The sequence below is a fragment of the Schistocerca serialis genome, chromosome 10 (assembly GCF_023864345.2).
Source record: "Schistocerca serialis cubense isolate TAMUIC-IGC-003099 chromosome 10, iqSchSeri2.2, whole genome shotgun sequence".
In the NCBI taxonomy this organism is placed as follows: Eukaryota; Metazoa; Arthropoda; class Insecta; order Orthoptera; family Acrididae; genus Schistocerca; species Schistocerca serialis.
Window position 1 is genome coordinate 133,327,030 of NC_064647.1, and position 12,215 is coordinate 133,339,244.

The window sequence follows — 12,215 nt, forward strand, 5'->3', positions numbered from 1 at the left end:
GGTATCCCCATGAGATTTTATGATGACTATGCTACAAATATAGCACCATTCTTATCCATCATCTGCCAGAGATCTTTGGAACAGCAGAAAGTTCCACGGGACCGGAAGAAGGCCCAGGTCATAGCAATCTATAAAAAGGGTAGAAAATCGGATGCACATAATTACCGGCCAATTTCACTGACATCGATTTGTTGTAGAATCATGGAACATATTTTGTGTTCAGATATAATGACCTTTCTAGACTCTGGGAAGTCCATCTATAGAAACCAGCACGGTTTTAGGATACAGTGGTCATGCGACACACAGCTGGCTCTCTTTGTGTATGATATACAACAGGCTCTAGATACCGGCTCCCAGGTTGATGCAATATTTCTCGACTTTCGAAAGGCGTTCGACTCAGTTCCGCACTGTCGCTTGCTGCAAAAAAGTGCGCGCTTACGATCTATCCGATGACGTACGCGGTGGGATAGAAAGTTTTCTAACAGACAGGGAGCAGTATGTCGTCCTGAACGGGGTGACTTCAACAGAAAGAAGAGTAACTTCAGTTGTGCTCCAGGGCAGCGTAATAGGTCCTCTGCTTTCTACGACTTACATTTCTGGTTGATGGTATTGACAGCGGCCTAAGACTGTTTGCCGATGATGATGTAGTCTACAGGAAAATAGTATCACACGGAAGTTGTGAACAAATCACTGAGGATTTGCAGAAAATAAATGCGTGGTTAATGATTGGCAGTTATCTCGCAGTATTAGTAAGTGTAACCTACTGCGTATAACAAGGCGAAAATCCCGATTAATGTACGAGTACAAAATAAATGCCCAGTCTTTGGAAGCGGTAACCAAATGGTTCAAATGGCTCTGAGCACTATGGGACTTAACTTCTGAGGTCATCAGTCCCCTAGAACTTAGAACTACTTAAACCTAACTAACCTAAGGACATCACACACATCCATGCCCGAGGCAGGATTCGAACCTGCGACCGTAGCAGCCCCGCGGTTCCGGACTACAGCGCCTAGAACCGCACGCCAACCGCGGCCGGCGTGACTGGTACATTTAGCCTGCAGCGTAAGCCTATGTCCCAGAAAATTCCGAGGCGGGCGTTGGCGTAGCTCGGGTGTGGTGCGTCGCGCCTCCGCCCACGCCCAGTAGACGCCAACGCCATCGGCCGCTGAACGACGGCCCTCAGAGCTACGTTAGGCCCCGCTGTACACTGCCGCGCTTGCGTCGCGCAGATAAGGTCGGAGGTGTGTGTGTGTGTGTGTGTGGGGGCGGGGGGGGGGGGCTGTATCTGGCCCCGCCACGCCCTCAGCGCCAGCGGCTCGCGCTGCCCCTCTAAAACTCGCCTCCACCTCTTCCCCGGCGATTTTCCACTTTACGCTAATCGCCTTAACACTGCAGTCCGTGCAACAACGACAGCAAAAAAAAAAGAAAAAAAAAAATACCTACAGCAAAACGAAAAAGAGGATTTTCTGCTCTAGAGACATAAGATAGAAATGTCACACACGACATAAAAAAATTTAAAAAATAAAAAAAGCAGAAACAATAGGTCTCGAAAGCTCATATACATCTACACGGATACTTTGCAAATCACATTTAAGTGCCTGGCAGAGGGTTCATCGAACCACCTTCACAGTTCTCTATTATTCCAATCTCGTATAGCGCGCGGAAAGAACGAACACCTATATCTTTCCGTACGAGCTCTTTCCCTTATTTTGTCGTGGTGATCGTTTCTCCCCATGTAGGTCGGTGTCAACAAAATATTTTCGCATTCGGAGGAGAAAGATGCTGATTGGAATTTGTTGAGAAAATTCCATCGTAACGAAATCCGTCTTTCTTTTAATGACGTCTATCCCAAATCTTGTACCATTTCAGTGACACTCTCTCCCACATCTCACGATAATACAAAACGTGCTGCCCTTCTTTGAACTTTTTCGATGTACTCTGTCAGTCCTATCTGGTAAGGATTCCACACCGCGCAGCAGTATTCTAAAAGAAGACGGACAAGCGTGGTGTAGACAGTCTCCTTAGTAGATCTGTTACATTTTCTAAGTGTCCTGCAAATAAAACGTAGTCCTTGGATAGCCTTCCCTACAACATTTTCTGTGTGTTCCTTCCAATTTAAGTTGTTCGTAATTGTAATACCTAGATATTTAGTTGAATTTAGGGCTTTTAGATTCGACTGATCTAACGTATAACAGAAGTGTAACGGATTACTTTTAGCACTCATGTGGATGACCTCACACTTTTCGTTATTTAGGGTCAACTGCCAATTTTCGTACCATTCACATATCTTTTCTAAATCGTTTTGCAATTTGTTTTGTTGTTTTGATGATTTTATTAGTTGATGAACGACAGTGTCATCTGCAAACAACCCAAGATGGCTACTCAGATTGTCTCCCAAATCGTTTATATAGATAAGGAACAACAAAGGGCCTACAACATTATCTTGAGGTACGCCAGAAATCACTTCTGCTTTACTCGATGACTTTCCGTCAGTTACTACGAACTGTGACCTCTCTAACAGGAAGCCACAAATTCAGTCACATAATTGAGACTATATTCCATAAGCACGCAATTTCACTATAAGCCGCTTGTATGTGGTAGTGTCAAAAGCCTTCTGGAAATCCAGAAACACGGAATCGATCTGAAATGACTTGTCAATAGCACTCAACACTTCATGCGAATGAAGAGGTAGTTGTGTTTCACAAGAACGTTATTTTCTAAACCCATGCTAACTGGGTATCAATAGACTATTTTCTTCGAGGTAATTCATAATGTTTGAACACAATATATGTTCTAAAATCCTGCCGCTTATCGACGTTAACGATATGGGCCTATAATTTAGTGGATTACTCCTACTACCTTTCTTGAATATTGGTGTACCTGTGCAACTTTGCAGTCTTTGGGTACGGATCTTTCGTCGAACCAACAGTTGTACACAATTATCAATTATGAAGCTAATGCATCAGCATACTCCGAAAGGAACCTAATTGGTATACAGTCTGGACCAGAAGACTTGCTTTTATTAAGTGATTTAAGTTGCTTCACTACTCCGAGGATATTTACTTCTACGTTACTCATGTTGGCAGTTGTTCTTGATTCGAATTTCGCAATATTTACTTCGTCTTCTTTTGTGAAGGCATTTCGGAAGGCTGTGTTTAGTAACTATGTTTTGGCAGCACTGTCTTCGATAGTATCTCCATTGCTATCGCTCAGAGAAGGCATTGATTGTTTCTTGCCGTTAACATATTTCACATACGACCAGACTCTCTTCGTATTTTCTGCCAGGTTTCGAGAAAAAGTTTCGTAGTGGAAACTGTTATAAGCATCTCGCATTGAAGTCCGCGCTAAATTTTGAGCTTCTGTAAAAGATGGCCAATCTTGGGGATTTTGCCTCTGTTTAAATTTGGCATGTTTGTTTCGTTGTTTTTGCAACAGTGTTCTAACCCGTTTTGTGTACCAGGGAGGATCAGCTCCGTCGTTTGTTAATTTATTCGGTATAAATCTCTCAATTGCTGCCGACACTACTTCTCTGAATTCAAGCCACGTCTGGTCTACACTTATATAATTAATTTGGAAGGAGTGGAGATTATTTCTCCCTCGAAAAGACCACAATAATGATAAACATAAAAAATCCACGAAAACATTTTAAACTGGGAGAACAAAAACTACAGAACGTCAAACAATTTAAGTATCTGGGAGAATGGATCAACTCGAATGCCCTCGAGAAAAGGCAGTCGAATCTGAAAAAAAATAAGTTGAACTGGCCTTTTCATGTCACAAAAAATACTTCCCTCTCATGGAACGAAAAAATGGGACATTACAATATAGTAATCAAACACGAAGCACCGTATGCAGTCGAAACACTGTCCAACTGTCCACCACCAACCGTGGCCCATTTGAAAGACTGGAGATCAAAGAAAGGAAGATATCCAAGAAAAGTCCTTGGCCGCAGATTCCACAAAAACAAACTAAGCCGCATCAAAAAGGAAACCCTTTACCAAACTACGGAGAAACTCTCAGACACGAAAACGAAAAGAAGAACTGTTTTATGGACACATCCTCAGAATGAACACAAATATATTAACAAAAAAAATTGTGGCTGTTTCTGAAACAAAAACAATATTGAAAAAATGGAGGACTTAGGCGGACCGAATCACAAAAAACTTGCTCATAGATAAAATTGCAAAAAAAAAAAAAAATCCCAAGGACAAGAAAGATAGATTTCAAGTCGAAACGAAAATCAAACAAACGATCCAAATATCTCAAGAAGAAAGGAAAGCAGGATCAGAGAGAATGAAACAAACTTGGTTAACAGAAAGGCACAGAACATTAAAAGTTGATTGATTTAATATATGCCAAAGTCGGATGAAACGAAAGAAGAAAAAAGAGAAGCACCCAGAGGACAGGGTCGTATGCTCGTACATAACATCGACGGGTAGCATCCACAGAAATCACTGGTATCGGAAGTTACACTTTAGCTCATACCTACACCAGGCACCGGAGAAGTACAGTAGATGGCTGGTTACTTACTACACCTGGACATCCACCTGTCCGCAAAGCGCCTGCAGCTTCCGGTGTAACATCTATTTTTATAAACCACAGAAATCGCATTTTAAAGTTTTGAAATGTGGAGGGATACATGCTGTGAATTCGAAAATGTCATTTTAGAGTGTGACAAATCGCAAACAAAAGTCGCAGTTGCCAAAAAGGGACATTCACAGAAATTACTGGTATCGGAAAGTCAAGTTTAGCCCATACCTACAGTAGAAGAAATTTGGAAATTTGTGGTAAGTTCCTATGCGACCAAACTGCGGAGGTCATCGGTCCCTAGGCTTACGCACTACTTAATCTAACTTAAACTAACTTACGCTAAGCACAACACACACACCCAGGCCCGAGGGAAGACTCGAACCTCCGACGGGGACAGCCGCGAGAACCCTGGCAAGGCGCCCTAGACGCCGCGGCTACCCCGCGCGGCCCTACACGAGACGTTAGAGAGGTACAGATAGATGTTTGGTTACTGAATGAACTCGGGATTTCGCTATCTCTGGGTGTCCATTTTGCTGCACAGTGCCCGCCGCTTCCAGTATGACGACTAAGGTGATAAATCGCAGAAATTGGACTTCAACTTTTCTTAATAAAGTGGAACACCTGCTGCCGTCCTTTCGACGTTTCAATGATTCAGTACACCATCTTCGGGCTTTAACTGAGGTTAACGGGTTAATGCCCGAAGATGGTGTGTTGAATCACTGAAACTGGTAGCTACACAAGAAATAACATCAAAACGACAGCTGCAGGTGTTCCATTTTTTTACATAAGTGATCGGTCAAAGTCCCTGAAACCTTCAGTTAGAAGGCTGAACACACGAAAACGAAAAAAAAAAAAAAAAATACAAGTTGTGAAACCGTGAACTGTGTTTTTAAAGTTTAACAAGTGTAAATAAAAATCGCAGTGACCGGAAAGCAGCATTCAAAGAAATCACTCATATCGGGAAGTCACAGTTTAGCCCATATCTACAGCAGACGTTATACAGGGTGACAAGTATTTAAACCGACAAACTCTGTGAGGTTGTAGGGGACATCAAAAGAAATATTTATCCCTAATGTCATTTTTTCCTGTGAGGATTATTTAAACCGATGGAGCCGGCCATGGTGGCCGTGCGGTTCTAGGCGCGTCAGTCCGGAACCGCGTGACTGCTACGGTCGCAGGTTCGAATCCTGCCTCGGGCATGGGTGTATGTGATGTGCTTAGGTTAGTTAGGTTTAAGTAGTTCTAAGTTCTAGGGGACTGATGACCTCAGATATTAAGTCCCATAGTGCTCAGAGCCATTTGAACCATTTAAACCGATGGAGGCCGTTGTCAGAGGGCGTATTACGCGCTTCAGTTGCAAGCAACTGCTGTCGACCAGTGTAGTAGTGCATTGTCTCTGTTTACTATTGGAGCGATACACCTGGAGTGAATACACTGATGTGGTTGGTGCGTAATACGTAGCGCACCACGACGGGCGAGCTGCACAGCGGGTTTATCAACAACAATATCCTAATCGCCGTATCCCGCATCACACGACCTTTGCTGCTTTGTACCAACGTCTGCGTGAGACCAGGTCATTTAGCAGATTACCTGGACAGGGACTCCGTCGCACGGTAAGAACGCTGCAATTTGAGGAAGCTGTCTTGCAGCATGTGGAGCGGGATCCTTCAATCAGCACTCGTGCAATTGCACGTAACATGGTGACGAATCAGACGAATGTAATAACAGTCTTTCGAGAGCAATTGTTATACCCATTTCTCTTACAGCGTGTCCACAACCTGGAACCAGTTGATTATCCTCCCAGAGCACAGTTTTCGCAGTGGTACCAGGAACAGTGTGAAATGCATCCTGCGTTTCCATCCTCTGTGTTGTTTACCGATGACGCAACGTTCGGGGGTGATGAAGTCTTCAACAAGCACAATTAGCATGTTTGGAGTGAGGATAACCTACATGCCACAGTTACTAGCGCTCATGAAGTGCGGTTCTTCGTTATGTGTGGGTCGGTGTTGTTGGGGACTGTTTAATTGGACCGTATCTGCTACCTAGGCCGTTAAGTGGCAGGCACTATTACAATTTTCTCGCCGGAGCATTGCCATAATTGCTGGATGACGTCCCACTCCCTACAAGACAACGCATGTGGTTCCAACATGACGGGGCGCCGGCACATTTCAGTCGTCGTGTGCGTCGATTCCTGGACCGACGGTTCCCAGAAGCGTGGATTCGTAGAGATGGTCCTGTACCATGGCCTGCTCGATCCCCAGATACGTCCCCTCTGGAATTTTTGTGTGGAGAGAGATGCTCAACCTTGTTTATGCAACTCCAGTTGCATCAGAAGAGGATCTGATTGCCCGGATAGTAGCAGCAGGAGGAACAATTCAGGATACTCCAGGGGTTTTTGCCTGTGTCAGACAGAACATGATCCGACAGTGTAACCTTTGTTTACGTGTCAATGGAGGCATTTCTGAAAATCTACTGTAATTGAAATTGGGTTATGTTAATGTGTTGTCTCTTGGTCATAAAAAAATGGAAAAGTGTTTCTTGGTTTAATTAATTTGCCGCCAGAGAAATCTTCCTCTACCGGTTTAAATACTCCTCATAGGAAAAAATGACATTAGGGAAAATTATTTGTTTTGATTTCCCCTACAACCTCCCCGAGTTTGTCGGTTTCAATGCTTTTCACACTGTAGAGGTACATATGGATGTTTGGTTACTGACTGAACTCGGCATTTCTGTGTCTTGTGGATCCTGTTTCCTGCACAGTGCTCACAGCTTCCAGAGTAGAAACTATGGCGATAAACAGCACGAATCGCACGTTAAGTTTTTGTAGTGCGGAGAAATTCATGAACCACGATTTTAAAATTCTGACAAGTCACAATTAAAAATCGCAGTTACCGAAAAGTAGCATTCACAGAAATCACGGTTACCGGAAAGTCACAGTTTGGCTCGGATCTCTAATGAGCAGACGTCAAAGAAGTAGAGGCAGGCAAGTACTGTGGACAGAGTCTAGAGATGGGCAAAGTAGTTCATCCTTGGGAACTAGTTCACTGGTGATTGCTCTTTTTCGGGAACCGTTCATTTTTACTCGTTCAGCGTTCATTATGCTTGGTATATGGTTGTTATGAAAAACTGAAAATTAGTAGCATAGGTGGTTGAAGATGGAAGGCGCCAAGAGGGGGCACTTGCCTCCCCCCCCCCCTGGAGTACAGAGTTTTTATTCATAACAGAATTCGCACACAATTGTAATTTTCGTGATTCTACAAAACATCTCGTTTAGCCAACTGTAGCGTTATAGCACTCCGGGCCAATTTTTCGTGCGCCACCCTGTACCACTGAAATAATAGTGTAGGTGTTACCATATTATTTTTACAAAATGTGAAACCAGACACTCCATTACGAAGCGCGGACTTCATTTGATGTAAGTCGCTCTGCCTTCCATAACAATGAACATACTCTTTTACCTTGGATCAAAAAAAGACGGAAAATGGCCACTCGTGTGTGCCGTGCCGACGTCCTTTGCATGTGTAATAACAAAAAAAATCTTGCGTTTTTACAAGTATTCCTTCTGCTGTTTATCGAAATAGTGATGTAAACTGATACGCCGTTTTGTTACCTGAAAAGATGTATGTATTACATACCACGTAATTTTTGTGTAGTTTACATAATTATAAGATACATTTTAATTACCGGTCGTGGACGCTGAATAGCATACGAAAAGAACCAGACGTTCAGAGTTCAAAAAAGTTTTAAAACAGATCTAGAATGGGTGTGCGAAGCGAACGAAACAAACAACAACAACTCGATACTGAACTACGAGCAGTCGGCAGTGGAACTGCGACGAGTGGCCACGCGAAGAAGGACGAGTCCGGCCGAGCGAGACCGAGACAGACGGGAACAGGACCGAGGCAGGAACGAGACCGGCGGACGCGCCGTTGCGGGAACGAGACCGGCCGTTTCCCGTTCCCGGGAACTACAAGTAGAAAGCCGCGACCGAAGTGAACTATGAACGACCGTTCCTTAGAATTCATTCCTCGCTCGTTCCGCTCATCTTGGTGAACCGTTGCTTTGGAGCGGTTAGTTCGCGAACGCCCCATCCCTAGGAGAGACAGACGGCTCGGCTACTCACTGAGCGCGGCGTTGCCCTGCCTCTGGGCGTCCACCTGGCCGCGCAGCGCGCGCAGCTTCCGCAGCTTCAGCTCCTGGGCCTCCACGCGCTCCCGCAGCCTGCGCAGCCGCTCCGCCTCGTGCGCCCTCTGCTGCTGCTGCTGCTGTTGCTGCTGCTGCTGCTGTCCCTGCTGGCCTGCAACAAACACCTCGCCCTCAAATCACACTGCTTACAACACAAAACAGAATACTGGGAAAGCAACTGGGCAAATGTTTCGCAAAATGATTTGTCCAAAACTGAGAAACAAAATAATCATTTTGACAGCCTTCGAATGATGCTCGAAATCGTGTACAACAGATGTGACTGCACAGTCCACATAATGTGATGTTGTTGTTGTTGTGGTCTTCAGTCCTGAGACTGGTTTGATGCAGCTCTCCATGCTACTCTATCCTGTGCAAGCTTCTTCATCTCCCAGTACCTACTGCAACCTACATCCTTCTGAATCTGCTTAGTGTATTCATCTCTTGGTCTCCCTCCATGATTTTTACCCTCCACGCTGCCCTCCAATGCTAAATTTGTGATCCCTTGATGCCTCAAAACATGTCCTACCAACCGGTCCCTTCTTCTACTCAAGTTGTGCCACATACTTCTCTTCTCCCCAATTCTATTCAGTACCTCCTCATTAGTTATGTGATCTACCCATCTAACCTTCAGCATTCTTCTGTAGCACCACATTTCGAAAGCTTCTATTCTCTTCTTGTCCAAACTATTTATCGTCCATGTTTCACTTCCATACATGGCTACACCCCATACAAATACTTTCAGAAACGACTTCCTGACACTTAAATCTACACTCGATGTTAACAAATGTCTCTTCTTCAGAAACTCTTTCCTCGCCATTGCCAGTCTACATTTTATATCTTCTCTACTTCGACCATCATCAGTTATTTTGCGTGATAGCACCTTCCTTTTTCTCTACACAGGCCATGACTAAATTTCCTTCACAGCCGTTGAGGGCTTGTATTTGGGAACAAGACGGATAAGTTTAGCACAGGAACTCATTTCCGGAAACGTACTGTTTTTCCGCTGCACGGAAAATACCACAACCGAATCTCCCGCACTGCCAACGCCACTGACTAGGGCAATACGAGGGTCGTTCAGTAAGTAATGTCCCATATTTCTTTTCTCAGAACATATTTATTGTTAAGAATCAGAATTTTGTGACAATATACATCAACATCTCTTGCCCATGTCCTATTTTTGTATGCAGTCTCCAACACGTTCTACGGCCGTACGCCAACGTTGTGGAACAGCATGTATTCCGTGCTGGTAGAAGCTCATGTCTCGTAGGCGTAGCGATGTTTTCACTGCATGACTGACACACTCGTCACCCCGTACAGAATCTTTAAGCGGACCAAAGAGATCAAAATCCGAGAGTGCCAGGTCTGGACTGTAGGGGGGGGGGGAGGGGGGGGGATGAGACAGTTATGTCCAACCAAACTCGGCGATGTGTTCCGGGGTTCTCAGACTTGTGTGTGGGTGTGCATTATCGTGTTGGAGCAAGATTTCTGGTGCATTCTTGTCCGATCAAACGCGTCGGAAATGGTTCTTGAGTTTATTCAGAGGCTTCACGTAAGCCTCTGAATTGATGGTTGACCCTCTTGGCATCATATCCACGAGAATGACGGCATCACAATCCCAGAAGACTGTCACCATGAATTGTCTTGAATTTCGTCTTTCGTGGTGAATGAGGATCATGCCACTCCATGGACTGCCTTTTCGTTTCCGACGCAAAGTGGCGCGCCCAGCTTTCGTCTCTCGTAATGATCCAAGACAGGCCTCCCCGTCGGTCTCATACCCTCCAACAATTACGATGAAATGGCATTTCTTTGAATGTTGTGATCCGCTGTGAGCATTCGTGGAACCCACCGTGAGCACCTCATTGAATATCCGAAAGTCTCGATCATTCCAGACGCACTTCCAATGCTGACGGGCAACTCTAGAGCCAATTGTCGAGTTGTGATGCGCCGGTAGGCACGAATAATGGCATCCGCACGATTCAGCATATCTGGAACAGTGGCTGTGACAGGACGTGCCGAGCGTGGCTGATCATGGAGCTCTGTTTCTGCATTTCCTGAGGCTGTAACTTTCTTTACCCATTACCCAACTATACTCCTATCAACTGTAGCATCGCCATACTCTGTACACAAACGCTTATGGATGTTCACCGCGGTTTCTTTTTCTCCACACAAGAATTCAATAATAGCGCGCTGCTTGTAACGTGAGTCGTATGTACACGCAATTTTGACGCTGTACTACGGCTCTGCCGTATGCCAGAACGGTTCGAAACTTCACCGGCGCATAGAACATGTATCAGATTTGAAGCATCAACAAGGTCGCTTGTCTATGTATATTAATGGCCTTAAAAAAATGTCGGGAATTACTTGTTGAACGACCCTCGTACATACGCTATTCACCGACCAGCATCATTCGGGAAAGTGGTGGGACTGGACAGCGCCAATATTGGGAATTTGTACGAGTGCCGATAACTACGCCGTTGAGCGCCCCACAAACCAAACACCATCATCATCATCATCACCGATCACCTAATGTCCCGTGCCCACTACATGTATGTATGTACACCGTTTCATGGCCTGTTCGGAGTGCAGTTTTTTAGTCTTTCCTCACACATTACTTTACTCGTATTTTTCGCAAAATTTCAAACACCTTGTACCATTTTACACTGATGAATGCTTTTTCTAAGCCGACAACTTCTATGAACGTCTCTTTTTTTTCAGCTCTTGCTCCAGCTATCAATTTCAACGTTGAAACTGCCTCTTTGTTGCTTTACAAACGTCAAACTAACCTCATACATAAAATCCCCAACACTCTTTTCCATTTTTCTATGTACGAGGGTCACTTCAAAAGTCCTGCACACTGCGCACGTGCGACCGTTACGGTGGCGTGATTAAGTTGAAATTCATGCTAGTTGTGAAAGAGACTTTAGGCGTGACGGTCGAGTATGAGCTTTCTGGTTCGCGTGGCTGTGTCGTGAGTAACTCAGTTTTAAAATGGAAGCCGCCACCGAGTCAGGTGGGATTATACGTAGTGACCAGCGCTCCTAAATCAAAAGCGAAAGAAGCCAGCGGAAATTTACAACGCTTTGACACTGATGTGTGGGAATAGTGTAGTGGGTCGCAGCACAGTATCATGGTGTTCTGCCCGTTTCCGTGAAGGTCGGGTAAAAATGGTTCAAATGGCTCAGAGCACTATGGGACTTAACATCTGCCGGCCGCTGTGGCCGAGCTGTTCTAGGCGCTTCAGTCCGGAACCGCGCTGCTGCTGCGGTCGCAGGTTCGAATCCTGCTTTGGGCATGGATGTATGTGATGTCCTTAGGTTAGTTAGGTTTAAGTAGTTCTAAGTCTAGGGGACTGATGACCTCAGATGTTAAGTCCCATAGTGCTTAGAGCCAGTTGAACTTAACATCTGTGGTCATCAGTCCCCTAGAACTTAGAACTACTTAAACCTAACTAACCTAAGGACATCACACACATCCATGCCCGAGGCAGGATTCGAACCTGC

The 12,215-nt window shown here is 44.9% G+C and overlaps 1 protein-coding gene across 1 annotated transcript in view; it reads right to left on the bottom strand.

The window, feature by feature from the left end:
• Nucleotides 1-12,215, bottom strand: part of LOC126424610 (apoptosis-stimulating of p53 protein 2) — a 160,357-nt gene that overhangs the window by 135,782 nt on the left and 12,360 nt on the right. Inside the window, exon 3 of the mRNA XM_050087349.1 lies at nucleotides 8,654-8,827. Within this exon, the coding sequence (XP_049943306.1) occupies nucleotides 8,654-8,827 (174 nt within the window). The remainder of the gene's footprint in view (nucleotides 1-8,653; nucleotides 8,828-12,215) is intronic.